The sequence below is a fragment of the Bidens hawaiensis genome, unplaced genomic scaffold (genome assembly GCF_021521415.1).
Source record: "Bidens hawaiensis isolate Kalapana, Puna unplaced genomic scaffold, B.hawaiensis_p1.1 tig00010164_1, whole genome shotgun sequence".
Lineage (NCBI taxonomy): Eukaryota > Viridiplantae > Streptophyta > Magnoliopsida > Asterales > Asteraceae > Bidens > Bidens hawaiensis.
Genome location: NW_027491770.1, coordinates 341692 through 363664, shown reverse-complemented (window position 1 = coordinate 363664; position 21973 = coordinate 341692). Strand labels below are relative to the sequence as shown.

Sequence of the window (21973 nt, the reverse complement as noted above, 5' to 3'; positions counted from 1 at the left end):
TTCTATCGAATTTTGACAAAATATAACTACTCAATTGCAAATAATGATTACCATAAAATAAAATGTCCAAATAATTACTATAACAAGTTTCAACAAATAATGTATTGAAAATATTTCAAGTATACTATATATAAATATAAAAAAAGTTATGTCGGGTACATTGGGTATATAATAGGGTAAATGTGTTAATGTTATCGGGTAATCGGGTCGGGTAATCGGGTATATTGCAAATCCCAAACCCGTCCCAAACCCTAATGGGTCGGGTAATACCCGTCTCATTTATGTCGGGTTTCGGGTTTTCCATAGGATACGGGTTTCATTTCCATCCCTACCTACGAGTGACATATCCTACGAGTGATGACATATTCTCTGTTGATGCAGAAAAATGGGAATTGCGTGAATACTCATAATATTCAGTTTTTAGAATATGAAATAATTATCATAAATACCGCGTAACTATTTATATGTAAACGGAAATAAAGTTAAAACAAATCTCAAATGAAAGAAAATTCACATTTATTGTATAGATAAATACCTCGATGCTATGTTAGCCCTTCCAAAAGTAGGGGTAATGATCTTTTCTCTTTGTAACAATGTACTCTTTTACTATTGGAATTGGGATTAAGAGATTAATAATGGCAACGTACAACATTATGTAGCAAAATATACCAAACTGTCAATTAAACAAACTCATAATCAATATAAGAACCAATAACTGAAACCAATCAATCAAACAAACTCATAATAATCAATCAATTTACTGAAAAGTCCTAGTACCTTCCGATGCATCGGGTTTGAGAATAACAATCCGTTGAAGTGATTGCATAGATAAGTTGGATGTGTAGCAGCCCCATATTCACTTTCCCATATATATATATATATATATATATATATATATATAGGATAAGGATCCTAAGAGAACCATTGACAAATTAAGAACTTTGAGAACCATTTTGGACCACTAAAAAAACCCTCTAAAAAAATTATAAAACAAACAAAACCGAAAATTTTAAAAAAGTAAAAAAATCAAAATTCTTATATTTCATTCAGGTTTCATTAAAAAACACCGTATTTTTTTTCTTTTTAATTCGTATTATACCTATACACATATGCATACTTTCATTTAATCTCTAGTTACGTAATATACACATATATACATTATCATTTACCTTAAATTATACATATGTGTATAGGAAAAAACATGTGTGTACATATTATACATATACGTATAATAAAAAAACTGATTTTTTTTCTTTTTAATTCGTATTATACCTATACACATATGTATACTTTTATTTAATCTCTAGTTATGTATTGTACACATATATACATTATCATTTACCTTAAATTATACATATGTGTATAGAAAAAAAACATGTGTGTATATATATGTACATATTATACATATATGTATATGTATAATTTAGCTAAACCGAGAATTCTTTTTTACATTTTTTTTTAGAAACCGGGATGATAAATAAGAATTTTGGTTTTTTTACTTTTTTTATTTTTGTGTTTTTTTTGTTTTATGATTTTTTTTTATTTTTGGGTTTTTTTATGGTTCAAAATAGTTCTCAATTCTCAAAAAGTTCTCACATGATCCTGATCCTATATATATATATATATAGGGTTAGTTTTATTTGAGAACTCAAAAAAAGTTAAGAACTTTTAGAAACTCTTAAAAACTAAATATTTTTTTAACTTTTTTTATATATTAACATTATTTGAGACATATTTTATTATATTTATAAAAAAAATTGATTACATATATAAATCACAAGTTATACATGTGTAAAATTTATGTGATAAAAATTACATATGTGTAAAAAAAACATAGATATGCGTAAAAAAACTAATTTTCATAATTGTAATCGTAAATATAGATGTCAAAAGTGATAAAACTACATTTAAATAACATTAACATACAAAATTTTTTATAAAAGACGCTAGTTATTAAGAGTTTATTCTAGTTTTTAAATAATTTAAGAGTTCTCAAATGATACTAATCATATGCGTGTGTATATATATATATATATGAATATGTGTGCTCTTCTTCTTGTAATTCTTAAGCCCAAATGTCTTGTCTTCAAATGCTTTCCACTACTTTACTACCTACACTTCCAATTGGTTCGGAGACATTCTTCAAAGTAAGAGCATGTTTCTTCGATGTGGCTGTTGTGATGTGAACCACTCAGCATATTGACATTTTGTCAGGCGGTAAAACCTTGAAATTCGTGTTTGAGGCTTTGCAGGACAAATCTTTGTCTTGATTTGAATGCAATAATTGCTACATTAAGGCTACGAATGCTGTTTTTTCTGCCCTGTTGCTGCGATATACATACGCATCATACCTGCAAAAATGTATATATCCATACAAACCAACCGTTTTGCCACAAACCTATTTTGATAAAAAAAAAAAAAAAAAAAAAAACCCTTTTTGACTACCTGACTCGGTCAGACTTACTCAATAGTCTGATATTTATGTTTGAGAAATTCACAAGAAGTGAATCATGTATTGTTGTTCATTATATTTATAAGATTACAACAAATGATGATAATACAACAAAACCGAATCAAATTCAATCTCCTATTTGCAGAAGTAATAATCCTATAAATAATAACAAAAAATAAAATAAAAAAGTTAACAGGTTTTAAAAAGGAACTAACGTGTTCTTGCATGGAAATATCTGAAGTTCGACATAATAAATCAAGTGAAGCATCACGAGCAATTCCTCCTTCCATCTCTGTCAACCTGAAACAACAATCCCTAATTTACATCTCAATCCACATCAAGCATGCATACCAAACCAAACCAAAACTAAATTATGGCTATTGGCTGCAACCACCACCGATGCAACCGCAGCAGCAGCCGTATCTGCTCCCAATCACCTAAACCCCCAAACAAACAAACAAACAAACATACCAATTCATCAAAATTCTGTAAGACCCCGAATCCCAGGAATCCTACAGTTGGTAATCACATCCAAAATTCACAAAAATTTTAAAACCAAAGCGATTCGTTTTATTAAAACAATTCAGAGTAATAAACAGCGGAATTTACTAAGTATCAAAATTCCCAAAACCGGGAAAAAGGTTCCAAACAATAAGCAGCGAAAAAAGGTTAAGTACTAAAAATCCCAAACCCGGGTACAAGTGCCCAAGAATCAAATGTAAATAAAATGTCTGTTTTATTTTGAAATTTCTGACAAGGAATGTCTTCAACTGTCCGAGTAGTCTCCAGCACATCCAAGCGGTAATCTCGAGTCCTTAACCTGCAACTCAAACTAACATAAACACAAAGTCAGCTAAAGCTGAGTGAGTTCAAGTTTTAATAAACAACATTCATAATTCATTTCAAAAGTTATAGATATAAAAAATATAGGGAATAAAAGTAATTAAATAAGCAAATACCAAATAATTTATCATGGGTCGAACACCCGTACACGGGCCTCTCCACCACGAGTCAAGACTCGAGTAATATATTTGACCCGGACACGGTAAGACTTAAGCACGTGACACGAGCCTCTCCACCACGAGTCGTAACCTGAGTAATATATTTGACTCGGTCATGGCTTACAAACCTAAACACGTGACACGGGCCTCTTCACCACGAGTAAAACTCGAGTAATATATTTGACCCGATCACGGTTTAGCAAACGACGGGCCTCTCCACCACGAATCACGAGACACAAAGTCAAGGATCCGAGTAATATATTTGACCCGCCTAAATGATAATTACGCCACATGGGACTCTCCACCATGGGATTTAAAAACCCGAGTAATATTATATTTGAGCCGGCCATAATCACCATGCACACACACATCAATAGGCCTACTCACATAAATCTTAGTCACAAGGAACTAAATAATATCGACAATCGTTGGCTATAAGGTAATATATATATAAGTCAGCCCGAAATAAGGACTAAAGTAAGTAGGTCTACTCGTATTCAATTAACACCAAGCCTAATAACATCCTTGAGTCTAGACCATAAACAATATATATAACCTTAAGGAATTTATGGCCAAAACGAGTCTAAAATATCCTAAGGCATAGAATATAATTCAAACATGGTTTCATAAATGTACAAATATGAATAAGACTATACAATACCATCCAAATAGTTTAAACGAGTAAAATCGGGTAATTGTAATAGGGTGTGTATGCTAGACCAAAACGTAAAAATATTAAAAAGGGGCATCATGAACTCACCTGAAATGAGTCACGCAAATACCAATGATTCAGAGGACCTCTAAGCAAATCCACAAATCACAATCCTGACGGATTACACACAAAGATTACTAACTAAACCGTACCGACTCGTTTACCCTACGAGGCATTCTAACATGATTTGATTGACCTAAAGCATCATCCATACCAATTCCAATTACATCATCCCCCGAGGCCTTGTATTTACTATAGGCACCCTTAGTTAATTCTGGGGACAAAGGATTTCTAAACTATACCCGAAAGTTGTTAATTGTATCGAATACGCACGTTAACGAGTTGTTTATGCACTTAGCAACCAAATCAGCCCCGTGTGGACCAAATTTAGTATAATTACAGCCAACAAATCCACACAACACTACAGGAGTTGAATGGGTCGGCAATTTGCTTGTACAAGGCATAAACTATCAATTAAACGCGAATTTGCGTTGTACCGACCCGTTTGAGCAACCAACAACCAATTCAGCCCCATTAACATAAAAATATAGTTTTTCACAACCCGTAAATCATACCAAGGCTACACAATCTGAATTGGTTGTTAATCCCCTCAAACAACGCGCTACACGCAACAATCAACAAACTAGACAACCGAAATCCTAGTTTTGAATTCAATGCTCACGATACTAAAGTATGACCTATATGACATACCTAGGAAGATGACGGCGCAAAAACCTCACTTTAAACAGCCCCGAAAAGAACACAATTGGACAGCCACCGGTTTAGCCTAAAACAAATAAATTGATCAATAACGAGTATAAGGAGCAGATTTTAGCATGCAAAGATGTATTTTATTACATAAGAAAAATAGGAATAAATTATGAAATTTTTACCAGAGTTGTATAAATGTCTTAGGTTTCTAAAGGTATTTTTATTATATTTTTCCAATTCACACAAAAATCATAAAACTTTCTCCAACACAGAAAGGTATGTGCAGCTATTTCAGTGCGCAACAAAATTGCTTTATTTATTTAAAACTCTTTACCAAACCAAATTAATCGATTCCAGTTGGGTTGTAATCCTAACTCAAAATATGAAGTTCCAGGAGTGGAACCAACCAATTTGAACTTTTCAAAAAAGAGTTATGATGTCGGGAAGACAGACCAGAATCCGTCACCCCGCATCAGCTTTGACACACGATCTTATAAAATCATAAAAACCATTCAAATCTCGTACAAAAATTATATATTATACCTTTCTGGAAACTAGACTCAAAGTAAAACATCATGGAAATAAGAGTCGATCAAAAACAATAAAATTTCATCGAGTTACAGACCGAACAATAAATGAGTACGAATTTGTCAGAAGCTGTTATAATCAAAACTCAATCCTAATGTGTTCAACAAAGGGTTTAATGGTGAAAAAGACTTGTATTAGGGTAAGACCAACCTTGAATTAGACTTGGGATGGCCGAAGAGTGGCTGGAACTGCACAAGAATCAAGGAGGAGGGCTGGATTGCTGCTGCCAATCGGAAGTGAGGAAGAGTGTTAGGGTTTAGGTTATAAAATTTTACATCTAGGTCCTCCAACTTATAAATTATGATGTCTTGGATCGTAGGTTAAACAAATAGGCTTACAAGAAAGACAAAGAGGTCCCTGAGGAAGGCCAGATCGAGTCTCGGTAAAAATACAAACTTTATAAGCCCTAAATCCTTTTAACAAAAATTTACAAGTATTACAAATTCAATATTTGTAAACTTTAATCAAGAAAGACAACCACAAACAATTAAAAAAACTTCAAAAATTGAATCGTAAAAGACCTAAAATACCTTAATCAATACAGTCTCGGCTTTGGATTCATATACCAGAAGTACAACGTTGATTATATACACCATTGTAGTAGCCTCAAATTGATCAAAACGAATAAAGATGGTCAGTTAAGGACTTTTGGCTGCTAAAGCTGGGTTAGGGTTAGAAATCATCAATTAGTGGCAAAAAACGAATCAATAGGATTGTACTAGCCTTGAATCCAAGTATGGAGCCTTTGTTTACATTTAATTGAACGAAATCGAAAGGAGGCAGGGATATAGAGTTGCGGTAGATGATTTATATCAATGTGTGTTAGGGTTTCCCGATTGAAAGAAGGCGAGATGAGGCAGAACAACGACTATGGTATAACCCGTTAGGGAATGAAATTTTAGTGTTTGTGGGGTGTTGAGCTTGGATTGAAGGACGGTTGATATAGTTCTAACCCATTTTTCTAATATGGTACCGAGACCCGTGGATAGTACCCATAACCTGTGAAAATTGAAGGTCTAAATCAATGAGAAGTCATCATTTTTAAATCGAGCAATCTAGTGGCACGAAAGGGGGCGACGTGAGGGCTTTAAATATAGACAATTTTATAGACACACATATATACATAGGCTATGTATAATTTGAAAACCCACATAACTTAAGAAAACTCTAAAATCCCTTCTGGTGGTTCACAAGGATACACGTTTTCTTACCCCATCAACTTTTTCAATTACCTTTAGGGTTATTTAGGTAATTTCTAATCATATATTTCTCTTTCTTTCTTGCAAATATATGTGGCAAAGGCAAATGTCATAAACAAACAAACGCACTCTCTCTTTCATAACTCAATTCCTAATTTCTTTTTATCTCTTTAAAAATATATATTCTATTTTATCCCTCTCGTATATGTATTTTTATATTTTAAAAGTGGAGTTACTGTAACTTCTATTTATTTGTTAATCTATTTTTACCTATATTAAAATATGTAAATTTATTGAAAAATTTATAGTTTTAAGTTTAAAAACGTTGTACATATATAAAAATATTTTTACATATTTTAAGATAATATTTATGTTTTCTTCTAAAATACTGTACTCTTTATTTAAAAATGTGTAAAGATGAACCTTAAATATGTACCCACATACTTTAAAAAATGTTGAATTCTTTCTAAACATAGTTAAACTATTAATAAGTATGTAAAATTAGTTTAAAAAATTGTAAAAATAACAAATTAAAGAGCACCGATTATACTCTTTATTAAAAACTATTAATATTAAAATATGTAAAACATGTTTACGTGAACTTTGTTAAAAACACTGTACTCTTTAATTTTTTTTTTTAAATTTTGTGAAGACGAACCTTAAATATGTACTCACATACATTTAAAAAATGAAATTCTTTCTAAATATAGTTACATTATTAATAAACATGTGAATTTAATTAAAATTAGAAAAATTTAAGAGTAAATATTGTACTGCTTATTAAAAAATTATACTCTTAATATTGAAATATGTAAAACATGTAACTTTGTTAAAAATATTGTACTCTTTATTTTAAAATATTGTAACTTTGTTAAAAATATTGTACTCTTTATTTAAAAAATTGTAAAATCGAACCTTAATATGTTTTTACATACTTTAAAAAAATGTTTAATTCTTTCTAAACATAGTTAAATTATTGATAAATATGTAAATTTAATTAAAAAATTATAAAAATTAACAAACTATAGAGTACATATTGTACTTTTTATTAAACAATTTGTGCTCTTAATATTAAAATACGTAAAACATGTAAAAAGTGCGTAAACTTTTTTAAAAGTATTGTACTTTTTATTTAAAATTTGTATAGACTAACCTTAAATATGTACTTATATACTTCAAAAAATGTTAAATTCTTTCTAAGCATAGTTAAATTATTGATAAATATGTAAATTTAATTATAGAACTTATAATATATACCTAGAAAGCTACCACAAATAAATAAAAATTAAATCATCAATGGGTTGGTGGTCCATGGCAAAGACAAAGTTTTTAAACAATCTGGGTTAGGAGGCTTGGGAGTTCTTGGGTTTAAATCCCACAAACGACAAAAAAAATTGCCTTTAAGAAAACGTTTTAAAGCCTACCATCAAAATGTTACTAAATAAGATGTGAGTTATTAAAATGGTAAATTCTAAACTAAATTAAAGAATAAACAAATTAAATAAAAAACAAATAATTATTGTATTTGTTTAAAAAAGAAAATATATGAATTATCTTTCGGGGGCAAAAGAAAAGAAAGAAAAGAACATGTATGCATTAGTTGTTTCTATTTATCAGGTTGCATGTAGTTGAAATTTAAAATGGGGTTTTTCACTTTTTCTTTTCTTTGGAAAAGAAAAGGAAAACATAAAACGTTGTAATTATTTTATTGTTTTTAACATGATAATAATACTGAAGAGAAAAATATTAAATGAAATAAAATACTTGAACAAATGAAAAATGAGTCAAAACTAAAAGCTCTGTGAAATAACAGAGGAGGGAGAAAGTAAATTCAATACTTGACCAATTTATTCTTTATGTACCTCAACTCAATATAATAGTATATTTACCCCACCAGAGTACATAATATCATGTCATCCAATGATCAAACCAAAACCATGGTCCAGATAAGGTTTCTAAGGTTTTTAGAACTCAAAGGAGTTTTTAATTTATCTACACCCTATATATATATATTAAGCTACAAAATCATTACACGTCTAAAACAAAAATACTCCTTTTGTAGACTAGACGTCACATGCCACTTATTTCCCGCAATTTATAGCCCCCCATCAGACATGTCTAAAATGCATAGTCTGTGAAAGTAAGAGGAAGTTCTCACTCTATGATTGCACCTCTCGCAGTTTGTGGTAAGTAGCCCTTTCAATAAATGTTTTAATTTTTATTTTTATTTTTATTTATTTGTTTTGTCTTTATTGTCTCTAGTTATGTAAAATGTTAAGAAAAAATAAGTTTGCAAGGCCGAGTACTATCTGAATACTCATTATAAGGTATATAGCCGAGGTGAGTTTCTTTAACTCAGTCTAGTTACTAAGAATCGATGAACGGTGGTCAACTTCAGCCAGAAATAGAATCACATCTAGTTTGTAAACTTTGGCCAATTTGGACTTAAAAAAAATAAAACACAATTCGTATTTCTATAGTATTAAAAAACAAATATCATTTTTTTAATTAATTATTAGCAATTTTTGAAACAATTTATTATTTAAAAATGCATCTATCTTACTTATATTGATATTTACCTATTTTGTTATAAATATTAGTAAACTTATGATATTTGACATATATATAATTTTCAAAATTTAATTTTCTTTATATTTACCATGTCCGAGTACTCCAAGTACGCCCAACTCCACAGTCGGCCGCCTAGAGTCCGCCAAGTGACTTTTACAACCTTAGTTATGTTATATGATATGTTTTGCTTTTGTTAATAATCAAATGTTCAGCATCTAGAGGTGTTGCGTGTGTTTTGCAACAACGCGCGCTCCGATTTACATCTTGGATGAGGATGAAGATGAAATCTCGGATGCGCGTTCGCTTCATTATGTTATTTGTTTTAGTTGTTTCTTTTTTTTTCCCTTGACAAGCAATTAATTTATCTGCCTTTAATGTGTGTGTATATATATATATATATATTGAGGGTAGGGTAGAATTGCGTGTCATCGGTCTTTTTTTTGGAGTAAACATATTATATACCATTTGCTTTTAAGAACCTTTAAAACCCTATTTCAATTAAGTCTTGGTTAACTTGTTTTTTAATCATTATAATTTATTTAAATCAATGAACAAAATGTGTTTGTTTAACTTAAATTGAATAAACAAGTGAGTGCTTAAACCAACAAATTTTTTTGTATATCTTCTTTGTTAAGAAAATGAATGTGCGTATGCTTACTTATGTTTGTTTGTTAATACTCTAGACGATCGATCGGTTCACTAGCATAAACCATTGAGAGTTAAAAGTAAGCATAAAAATCTGTTAAACCTCTCAAAATTAAACAAATACATCAACCTCATGGTTTTATATATGGAAATTAAACTGGTTTCAAAGTAATATTCAAATGAACATACAAAATGGATGAAAAAAAATATAGACAAACATAAATGAAACAACATAAATGAACGTAAATTAACAAACTTAAACGAACATTCACGAACACAAATGAACAAACGAAACATTTATACATGTTCATTCGTTTAATCATATGAATAAGAATGTCCTCATGTTCAGTAGTTTATCATATGAACAAACATAAACGTACTTTGCGCGAATGACCCAAAAACGATTCACTTAACATTCAGTTCATTTAGAGCCTAAAATGTTAAATATACATTTAAAAGATAAAAGTTTGTTTCACTATTAAAACTGTATCACAGCATAAACACAGGAGGTTGTTATGTTACATCTTAGGCACCACAACACAAGAACAACTAATACAACACACCAAATCAATCACTATATCACTCAAATCAGATTTTTTTCTTAGGCTTCCACGCTTATCCGAGCCATAAAAACTTAGACCGTGATTATGACACAACAAACACCATCCCTAACATTCCAGTCCAACACTGAAATGTTACATTTGAAACCGCCTGGAACAGAAGTTATCACCATACACAACAGCAGGCTTTTATTTGTCAACCTGACACCACATGTATCTTTCATGTTCAACCGCCAAAACAAAACACGGTTACCTTAAAAAACGGATACTAGAATCACGGGTCATCTTCCAACTCAACTATTTGGGCCCTTCTTTCGGCCGCTTGTTTCCTTATAAAGATTCCCCACCTCAAAGCCGCCTTAAGTTTAAGCCACCCCACCACAGCTTTCCCAGAAGAACGCGTTTTATCCACATCCAATCCATACCCGAAACTTGGTGTGTTTGGCATATAACCCGTTGAATACGGATAATAACTTTCGTTGACTTGACTGCCCGAGGTTTGACTTTGACCATTGTTGAATAACCAAAGCAAATGCCGCATGTCATCATTTTCAAGCATTTCATGACTTCTCATACGAATTTCTTCTTCGGGGAAGTAATCGTCTAATCCTCTAAATGAAGAACTTAAATTCAATGTGTTGGTGTTGCCTGAAAGGAAATTAGGGGTAGATGGTTGTGTCAATCCAAGGGCTAGTAAGTTGTTATCATTCCCGAGAGGTTGTTGTGAACCATTGATCAAGGGATTGTGAAAAGTAAATGAAGTTGCATCGAACTGATACCTCAGATAATCAAAAGTAAGAAAAAAATAATAATCTTACACTGCGCAACTTCTTTTGATCTCTCACTACGAGGCGAAGAAAATCTTCTACAATAAAAATGCCTGCTTTGTTTAGCTTCTTGTGAAACGATCCATCTTTCCCAATCTTCTCCAATCTCCAAACCTCATCCGCAAGAGCGGGTGGATAGTGTTTCTTGTACACTGTAGATCCAAATGTAGATTTCTTTACATACGTTATCGTTCATTTATAAAATAATTAAAACTATACATGGTCATTTCAATAGCTCAATATACTTGTATAAACACACATTTTGCCACCTTTAATGTTAAAAAAAAAAAGAAAAGAAACTCACATTCTCCACGATGGTCCTTGACAGTGAACGCATCCGTTTTGGCTTCACGTATGCGAGCCCCTTCATTGTATCCTGAGGCAACTTTAAGCCCAAGTCTAAACTTCCTACTTCTAATCCAACTCGAGTTATCAGTAAAAGTCAACTCCCCTAGAGTCCCTACACCTTCCTTTAACGCCACTTGTACATCTCCCGACAAAAGTGGTCGTTTTCCGTCTCTCTCTTTCACCATATGTGTTTCAAACTCTTCTTGAGTCCATCCTTTCTCATCCTCGTTATTGAAATCACCTTCGAGTACGACAATTTCTAGTTTGACCGAAGATTCAGGACCAGATGTCACAACATGACCCGTGTTGGCATCGATCAACACCACATGGATTGCAGCACCACGGTCTCCTTCTACTTTTCCTCCCATGAAAAGAGAGACAGATATTTTGGACTTAAATTGTAGTTGTAAGTCTCTTCCATCCGACCCTTCTAATCGCTTGGGAGAAACCCTGTTTAAATTATCAAAAAATAAAAGTTAAAAACTAAAATCCGAAAGAAAAAGAACTCTTAATGGCTTATACCGCCTTTATCATGTGAAAGTCGCAAATTTTGACTCTACACATTGTTTAACAAGAGATTAAATGTCAAAATTAGCCTTCAACCATGACAAAGCAAAAACAGAAATTATGTACCTTCCGCTAAGTTTTGGCGGGCCCAACTTTGCCAAGGCGCGCTCCACTTCTTCGCTAACCTATTTAATCAATGAACCAAATAGAGTTAATTGTAATACAATCAAACACTAGCTTCATAATTTATGTCTCAAATAAATTCTTCTATGAATATTATGAAACTATATGTAGTTGAAGTAATTTTACAATTAGGTATGCGACTGAGATTACCAAAGCCCGACCCGTTGCCATATACCTTCGACATATATAAATGACAGTCGTACACTTAACACTTCAATTCATATAAGAATTTTAGAATGAAAGGTCCAGTTATTAGTTTGTTTGATGTGTTAACAAGATATCACATAAGAAACATCAAATAATTACAATTATTACTTGGGAGAAAAAAAACTTACAACTCTTCGAAGAATTGGCTCCAATGATGAACAAAGTTTCTGCAAACTATCCATCTTCAAAGCTTCAACAATGACACTGCATAAGCATGCTCCCTTTAACAATTTATATAAATAAACTATATATTCATTAAACCTAATTATGTTTTAACAAATATACTGCGGCTAGGGGTGTCGATGGTGTATGGGTTAAATCGCTGAACCGACCCATATGTTCATTCGTGTAAAAGAAATCAACCCTAATATGAAGTATGAACACACTTAAAGTTGTGTAACCCAAACACCACTCGTTTAACCAGTTTATCTAGATGAGTGAAATGGGGTGGCGGTTGTCATAAACATGTTAAATAGACTGTAATAAATGGGTTAAGCAAATTGTAAATGGTTGGTGTAACTGATTGGTCAACTTGTTTAATCAAATGGGTTAAACAGGTCAACCCATTTACTAAATAACTTAAACACACATGACAAACATTACTGATTAAACCAAAAATTCAGCACAACAATTAACTGTAAATATTTTGCCAAAACACAAATCCCACTTCAAATAATCTGAAGTTTTTTTTTTTAAATATATATATAAATAAAAGTTTCAAAAAATACCTAGCAAGAGCTGGTCTTTTCTTTTCAGGTTGACCTTCTTCACTATCACCACCACTACCACTTTGATCTAATCTTCTTTTCTCCATTATCTTTTCATTAATAAATATTTTATTAATGAAAGAACATGAAAATACAAATTTATACATTTAGGTTTTCGTATTTGCTCGGTTAAATGCACGAGCATGAATGAACAACTTTGCTCTGCGTATGGTTTATTATAGCACTAACCATATGCTATCTTGGTTTTATTTCACAAATGTTAACTAAAATATCAATTAAATAACTAATAATTGAATGTCATGCCCAAAACTAGGTTAAATCATCATTGACGAAAATATTTTTTTATAACCACAAACCGTCGACACTCATCATATTGTTGGTGCATGTCATTGGACGGCTCTAAAATACAAACTGTGACACCCCGCTAATTCGGTCGTTATCCGTACACACCTTGAACTTGATTTATTTATGTTAATCCTCTCTAAATTAATTTTTGTTAATTTAATAGTCACGAGACTTGAAAGAGTCACGAAATCTATCACCAACATCGTATTTTAGTTGACACACTATTGAAAGCACGTTTAACTAGTTGGGTGAAACGCGGTCATGAAACTTACGTGTCGGAAATGAAACATTGGTCCTAAAAAAATTGTTCTTGCATGTTATATGGTACTTGTAGGACGATACTTGGATTTTCAATATTCTAGCGCACGTTTGAGAATCAGGTGAGTTTCACGGCCCCTTTTAATTTAATTGTTTTGAAACCTTGGGGGAGAATGTGTGGAGAAACACATGTTTGGAAACGAGTAGAAACGCGGTCTCATTTTGTTACATGGGTTGAATCAATAATGCGATCAAAGTCCCCTAGAATCTGTTATCATTAACTATTGTAGACGTGGTCAATATGAATAGTACTATTTGGGAGTAACATGCCCCACCCGTGGTTAGTCGCACTAACTTAGATTAGAGGTCTAGCGGGTGATATTTGTCCATAGTTGTCTTCAATGTTTTTCGCATTAGAACATCAAGAGGGGCGATCATAGAAACACTGTTAAGTCTTGATCATAGAGCTCATGGTAACTGTCTGAAAAATTGGTTGACTCGTTGTCCAAGAAACACATACTTTTAGATATAATATAAACCTGTGAAACTCACTAACAATTTTTGTTGATGTTTTTATGCATGCATTCTCAGGTAATTGAAGCATTGGAAACACATATGGAGTCACACACATGTAGAAGCATTTTGATGAAGTATTTATTGTATATTCTATAAACAGTGACTATGATCCATGACGTCATCACGTCCCCCGCGTTTCTGCCCTCAGAGAGGGTGTGACACCAACCACGTAGTGATGGTCTTGCAACGTAAATGACTAACATGAAGTTTTTTATATGAACAACGTTTTCAATACATGTAATATTTTGGGTTTCAGAAAACAACGTTAAACAACATCAAATTAAATTCGTAAAGTTACAAATATACATTTACAATACGATAAAAAAGTTAATTTTTTTTAATGTGTTGTATGTGTAAGTTATTCATGTATTTTTAAAATACATGTAACAAAGTCATAATATCGTTAACAGTATACTCCACCTCTATACTAGCTTTAGTCTAGACCCCGTCCATATCATTAAAAGAAACAAGATACAATTATCTATAACATTAAACATATAACCGTAAGTGTAGACTAATATGACTATAGTCCCATATAGTTAGTTATTAATAACTTCACCATTAGGTCGAAAAAAGTGAGTACCATAATTGAATAAATGTATAAGAGGAGGGGCTAAACCAAACAAGAACACATTCAATGTATCTATCTGGCGGCATCAGATTGGATCATCAGCTTATGAGCTCGGAGGATTGACCTTTTCTGACTTTTTGCTGAAAACATAAATCATAATATGATCCATCCAAAGGTACAATCATTAATGCACGAGATACACACTGCTTAACACATCAACTTGACTCAAGCCAGTGGCAAAAAAAATAAAAATCAAAATATCAAACCTCAACAACCCGCTTCACATATTTACAACATGCTTGAAGCCACTTCACGTACTGTACAGCATATGCTTGAAGAATGTAGTTTGATGACCCAACCACATACACTCTTTTGCAATTTGTTGTCACGTATTTGACATAAGTTGCATAAAAAACCACTATCAAACTAGTGTCAGCAATCTTCACATGACACCAAAAATACGGGATTTGGGTTGGTCGACGTTATCCATTTCTTTAAGCAGGTCAATATGAACACAACTTGTCTAAAAATTAAGTCAATAAGTCATCCTGAACACAACCAGTTAAAAAGTAGATTGACATGTTAACCTACTTAAGAGTTTTTCTTAAAAAGGTTATTATTTTGATTTTGAAATTGAAAAGTGATAAAACCTCATAGTTGAATATTCTGAAAGTGAAATTTATTTTCCTTTTTGGCTATTCTCCAATTATTTCATTGCTTAATCCATCTCTAGTTAAATATAAAAGTGAAACTAATTGTGAATGAAAAATAAATACTAAAATAACAAAATTTATAAAAAGGGTTCATAAATGGAATAATTAATTGTCAAAAGTGTAACCAAATCCCTATGTAGCACCCGTATTAGTACTTGAACATAAAACGAGTCAATCTGAAACACGACATGATTTTAAGTGGGTTCGACATGACACCACACAAATAGCTATATTAGAGGTGCACAAAAAAACAGGTTCCAGACCCTACCCAACGGCTCCTACCTGACCCTATTCGCAGGTACAGACCGGACTTTGGGTTTCTCCCGTACCCGAAACTGGAACCGACCCGGACCCGGTGGAACTGGTACCACCAATACTCAGTCAAACCCCAACCCTACCCTACTCAAAACCCGAAAAAAAACCTAGAAAACCCGGCCAAATACCTAACTATACCCGGAATCGGTCCCTACCCGGACCCGGTTTGGACTTTTGTTGACTATACCTGGAACCGGTTCCTACCCGGTTCCGGTTCCTGAAAATACTCGGTTTATGCACCTCTAGCTATATAGGTCGAGGTAGGGTTGATAAATTTAACCCGCCAACTCGAAACTTGGAAACCTACCAACTCTATTCTATGGACAACTGTTAATGCATAATGTACAAGTGCACTATTGCACAACTGCCCGAAACAAGAAATCTCTTTTGTCATCAACTTAACATAAGCAATAACAAAAAAAATGCACAAATCTTGTAACCTATGCAAAATAGTAGTACTCTGAATACAACTCGAGTCATTTTTAACCAATTCAAAGTTACAAACGATAAATTTTGAAAAAAGTATAAAACTTTAGCGCCTCTTTTCAACCTTATTCTTGCCCTTTCTTTTATCCCGTTTAGTTAAGGTCTTTGGGCGAGATCGTCTTCTCTCAACTTTCTTGAAAGGTTTCTTCTTTATCACTTGCAAATTCGACTTCTTTTCCGAACCTAGGGGCAATTTGGGTATTTCAACAGTGTCGTCCTCACGAGAGATCTCACTTGTTGTCACCATGACCTTGACATTACCAGTGTCATACACTTTTGTTCCTACAGTCAACAAAAAGATAATTCAGATGAGGCTAAAAAACCATTGCAAAATGGTAAAATGCCCATTTTACCCTGACAGGAAAAGAATGATAGGCTTCTGCCCCAATACAAAGGGCTTTTTGCATAGAATTTCTTGGAGGGCATTTATGGTATTTGATTACAAGTCAAAACAATTTTATATAATATGATGGTATTATAAGAACATACCAATCAAATTTAGGCGTGACAATTTTTAACCCGTTTAATGATCAACGGGTCAATTTGGATAATGTTGATCTTTAACGGGTGAAAAAAGTCAAGTTTAAACATGCCAAATTTGACCCATTTTATGATTTAACGGGTCAATTTGGATTACGTTTATCTTTAACAGGTCAAACGAGTCAATAAAGAGTGACAATTTTGACTCTGTTTACATATAGCAGGTCAATTCGTAAAAATTTCAACCCATATTATTGTCAAAATGCATTTTTCTAATATCTAAAAAACATCTACCCGACTCATAGGACCCCTTTAGACCCGTTATGCAACCAGCCCACTTTCCACCTCTAATGTTTGATGTCATTTGCTTTGTATGTCATCAAGCAACACATCTTAGTCACTTAAAACCTTCTTGAAAGCTTCAAACTTAACTGTAAAAACACAACCTGTGCACGTACCAGAAACTGATGTTGGATCATCATCATTATCATCACTATTATCATCATCAATGTTGTCTTGCTCTTCTTCTTCATTGAATTCATCATTCTCATTAGGTTGACCATCTTGACCAGGTGGAGCTCCACCATACAAAACATACTCTCTGTCTAGTTTTCTCTGCAAATAAAGTAGAAAATCAAGAACGCATTAATTTTAATGACAGACTACAAAACATGAGACTGGATTAATTTCATGGTAATAAGTTTTCTAATTATATGCATATGCATATGCATATGCGTATACATATAGAAGGACATGAAAGCGGTACCTTCTTGCGCAACTCAATGCGTTTGCGGCGTAAGGCTTCCTGTTGCTGATTTTGTGCTTCCTTTCGTCTCTTCTTCTTTCGTTTGTGAAATCCGGTCACGAAATCACTATACAATGCATCATTTAACAATTAGACTGTAGGAAAGAAAACATGGAAACAATAAAATAGCTAAAAGGGGAACGGTTCCAATGCATACTTTTAAATCAAATAAATAAACAATATTCGAGTAGTAGTAATCAGTGTATTTTTTATTAATGGATGGATGGATACCTGAGGTCCTTTTCATTGAAGGAAACAGAGAGGGCTTTGTTCTTAAGAGCCCTCTTCTTAATATGATGGTGATGATGTGATTGTACGCCCTCATCGCCGACTTCCACCTCCATCGCCGCCGCCGGTGAATGAATAATAATAATAACCTAACGCCGCTGCTTATGTTTTTCAGGGTTTTATACTTTCTTCTTTTTCTATTTTCTATTTTTATTTTTTATAAGATTTCCCGGGTTTAATGGGAGCTCGCCATTCATTTGGAGAATGCTCGCTTGCTTGTTTTTTTTCCTCAATTGTAAACAAGCCGCTCTGGTTGATTCGGTTTGTAAACGAGCCATGCATCTGCTTGATTTGGTCCGATTCGGCTCGAATATTTTTAATTTATTATATATATATATATATATATATATATATATATATATATATATATATATATATATATAATTATATATGAACAAATATATTAATATACGGACAACACGCATAAAATATAAGTTGCAATTTTTAAACCCTTTAAAATTTTTCCTATTTCGTCAATTTTATAGCTTATTTGTGCTATTCAAGTTTTCAGAATATTAAATGTTTGTTTACATATTCATTATATATCTCACTTCAAACTTATTTCTTATAAGAATTTACAATATATTACACACTTGTCTAAAAACTACTAATTTGAAATGCATTATTTAGCATTCAAACTTGTTTCTTATTGAAATTTTTAGAGTGAAAAAGAAATAAATAATGCTCGAAAATCGCTCGATGTTCGATCAAAAAATGCTTGATTCGATTTTGGCTCGTTTCGATTTTCGCTCGACTCGAATTTCAGTCATTCAGTTCGGTTGTAAACGAGCCAAGCAACGAGCAAGCCTTCGCTCAGTTCAGCTCGGCTCATGAACAACCCTATCCATATAGGAGGCACATGTTCGATTTTGGCCCAGACCGATTCGACGGGCATTTGAGTGAATCAGGGGTAAAATCATGGGGTCGAACCATACATGGGCGAGGGTTTACCGATTCTACACTGATCAGGGGGTATGGTGTCACTGCAGTCGATGAGTTGCCTATAGACATAGCCCCGAACACGGTATGTTTACACGTGAGATTCTCTTCCGTTAAAAAAATCTTTATTTAAGCTAATATTAAATTTATTTTAACCTTTTCATGTTGAAGTTAAAGAATAAAAATAATCATTTAGCTATAACTTGATTACCTTTTTTTTTTAAGTTCAAACTAGCAGGTACTTAAAATTTAACATTTTAAAGGCGTGAATCGTTGCAAATTACAAGTTGAGTTGTCCATGAGTTACTATAGATCAATTTGTTGAAAACTAGACTTGAGTCAAACTTAAACAAGTTTATTTAATAAATGAGTGAATCCGAGTTTCACTTATTTAGTTATTGAACTCAAGTAGTGCTCACGGGCATATTATTTATATATTTGTTATTTAATATGTTAAAATATACCAACATAATATTATTATATAGAAAATTATGATATATGAGTCAAACTTGAGCTCATAAAGGAGGAGTATATCAGATAAAGGAGGAGTCCACACAAACAACACATTTACACATTTTCTATAAACAACAATCAATCTCGGTCATTTATTGGAGTAACACACGAATTCTTGTAGTTTCTTTAAACCACTTCAACTACGTTTCAAACACTAATGTTTTGATCTTTATCTTCTAATTGCAACTTATTGCTCTATGGAAACGAGTTAAACACGTTATATATCCGTTGGTAGACTTACAATTACACACAAATACATTATTTGAAAAGTGCTACAAGGCGACAATTACCCTCATGGGATATTAAGGTGAAAAGTGAAAACCAAAGACCCTTAGCCTAATCTTCTTCCTTTATAGTGGCAGGGCCGGTCCTATAGTATTAGCAAGTAAAGCTAGGGCTTGACGCCCCGAAAAACCAGGGCCTCCGTTAAATAGTTTTCGGTGTATATATATACTGAATCGCATATTTATTATACGTAGTTGGTAAATAAAACAATCTAGTATGCTGGTCCAATGGTTATTATCTTAACTTTTCATCTTGTAATCTAAACCACACAGGTTCGATTCTCGTTCTCCTTTGTCTTACCTTTTGAGTAAGTTAAATCATGAAACTTTTTAATCTCTCAGTTCTTGAGACATTTTATTCTATTTTTTTTATATCTAAACTTGTATTATATATTTAAAATAAAATGAAGTGTGTGTATATCAAACTTCATTTCTAAAACAAAACTGAAAATATTGTATTTTTGTATATGAAACACGACAATCCCTTGGTTATAAGTTCTAAAATTCATCTCTCTAACTCTTGGTAAGGGTCTTAAACTCTCTTTATGCTTCAGGCCTCCAAAATGGTTGGGCCGGCCCTGTATAATGGTACTATATTTTTGACATGATGCTTCTTGAAAATCAGATTCTAATCTTTATTGTCTTTTGTACAAATCGGATATTGGAGGATTTATCCTAATAAAATTTGAAAATTTTTGCTTTAGACCCTGACATAAACTTATCACTCTGTTTGAAGACCAAATTTACGATCTTGATTGGTATTTAATTACATGACTAGAAACTTGGTCTAAACGCTAAAATTCACAATAAAATAGTGAAGAAACACTAATCGACCCCGGGCAGATTACGGATAATCTGGGGGTTAAATAGATGTTTCCCACGAGGGTTAGGTCCGACAAGATGGTTATTCTTCTGATGACCTGCAAAACAGACACCGTGAGCTCGTCACTGAGAAGGGGGGGTACCTCATTGTGACCACCCTCCGGCGTGAGAATCAGACTAGATTGCTCTTGAATATAAGTGTATATTAAGAGAAATAGCTAGAGAGAAGATGATGATACCGTTCCAAGGTGTTGGAGTATTTATAGCCGAAGGTAGGTGTCCAAGAAGGTACAGCCGGCTGTATTATATTCCTTTTCTACCAACTGTGGGCTACGCACGTGCCGTGCTGGTGGTTGGTGGGTAGGCAGCGGCTGATAGTGACATGGCCGGCTGTGTACTATTCCTTTTCCACCAACTGCAGGCTATGCACGTGCCACGACAAGGGTTGGTGAGTAGGCAGCGGCTGATAGTGACATTAAGTACTAGAGCGTGCTGCTCGTCGTACTGTTGTCAGTGAGCTGTCGCAGCTTTGGTCAGATCTTTTGTCCATACCTTGGCAGGTATAGTACAAAAGGTCCTCCAGTAGCGTACGGACTGGCTCATTTGGGCGGGAGAATTCCCGGCTTTGGGCGGGAGTATTCCCGGCTTGCTCATTCCCTCTTCAGGTGACATTACTGAATTATTTGAGAGTTAGTGTCTTGTGCGTGTAGCCTTGCTGTGCGGGTAGCCTTCCCTGATGGCTAGTATCCGTAGCTGCGGGAACAGGCGGAGTACGTCACCATTGGGAGGCTTTTCCTGCGGGAACAGCTTGCGTACTGCGCGTAAGGACGTCGCGTCTCTGAGCATGGTTGGTCCTGCGGATCCAGTTGGTCTTTACGCAGACGTCCCTCTTTAAGGTGAGTCTTGCGAGTTCAACTGCGCAGACGTCTCTCTTCGAGGTGAGTCTTGCGGGTCCAACTGCGCAGACCTCCCTGTTTAAGGTGAGTCTTGCGGGTCCAACCGCGCAGACGTCCCTGTTCAAGGTGAGTCTTGCGGGTCCAACTGGGCTCTGCTGGGACCTACCTCTTCAAGTCCCCTCAGTCCAATGTTCTTCTCATGAATTGTTAATAAGTGAGGTGAACTTTTGGACTTAAGCAAGGGGTTTTTGAAAAGGGTTTAGTTTTAAGGTTTTCCATGGGGATTCTTCCCGCGGAAGTCCTAATGTCACGTGCAGAAATTCCCGACTTTTCTGCTTGATCTTTGGGTATGATGCGGGTAGGTCTGTAACCTCCTCGCAAGTCAGGAGCGTTGAGTTCCACTTGTGTAGATTCTCCATGAGGTTTTGGTAGTTTTAAACATA

The 21973-nt window shown here is 33.7% G+C and overlaps 2 protein-coding genes across 2 annotated transcripts; both read right to left on the bottom strand.

Annotated features, from left to right (window-relative positions):
• Positions 1-10343: 10343 nt before the first annotated feature.
• On the bottom strand, positions 10344-13385 carry LOC143534430 (calmodulin-binding protein 60 C-like). The gene is made up of 6 exons (XM_077028926.1): positions 13240-13385; positions 12640-12715; positions 12248-12306; positions 11571-12064; positions 11258-11418; positions 10344-11211 (listed from the first exon to the last, which is right to left on the bottom strand). The coding sequence occupies exons 1-6, from the start codon at positions 13383-13385 to the stop codon at positions 10714-10716; spliced, it is 1434 nt and encodes a 477-aa protein (XP_076885041.1). The 3' UTR covers positions 10344-10713.
• Positions 13386-16487: 3102 nt separating this feature from the next.
• Positions 16488-18139, bottom strand: LOC143534419 (uncharacterized). Its single transcript, XM_077028918.1, has 4 exons — positions 18020-18139; positions 17750-17855; positions 17442-17598; positions 16488-16785 (listed from the first exon to the last, which is right to left on the bottom strand). Exons 1-4 carry the CDS (start codon positions 18130-18132, stop codon positions 16550-16552), a joined length of 612 nt encoding a protein of 203 aa, XP_076885033.1. The 5' UTR covers positions 18133-18139; the 3' UTR covers positions 16488-16549.
• Positions 18140-21973: the final 3834 nt, after the last annotated feature.

Excerpts from the sequence above, each read along its gene's own strand:
- LOC143534430 (XM_077028926.1), bottom strand. The coding sequence starts at position 13,385 with ATGTATAAATTTGTATTTTCATGTTCTTTCATTAATAAAATATTTATT. Across the intron at positions 12,716-13,239 it reads AAAAGACCAGCTCTTGCTAG|TGTCATTGTTGAAGCTTTGA; the intron begins GTATTTTTTGAA and ends ATGCTTATGCAG. Across the intron at positions 12,307-12,639 it reads AGCCAATTCTTCGAAGAGTT|GTTAGCGAAGAAGTGGAGCG; the intron begins GTAAGTTTTTTT and ends TTGATTAAATAG.
- LOC143534419 (XM_077028918.1), bottom strand. The coding sequence starts at position 18,132 with ATGGAGGTGGAAGTCGGCGATGAGGGCGTACAATCACATCATCACCAT. Across the intron at positions 17,599-17,749 it reads GCATTGAGTTGCGCAAGAAG|AGAAAACTAGACAGAGAGTA; the intron begins GTACCGCTTTCA and ends CTTTATTTGCAG. Across the intron at positions 16,786-17,441 it reads TGATCCAACATCAGTTTCTG|GAACAAAAGTGTATGACACT; the intron begins GTACGTGCACAG and ends TGTTGACTGTAG.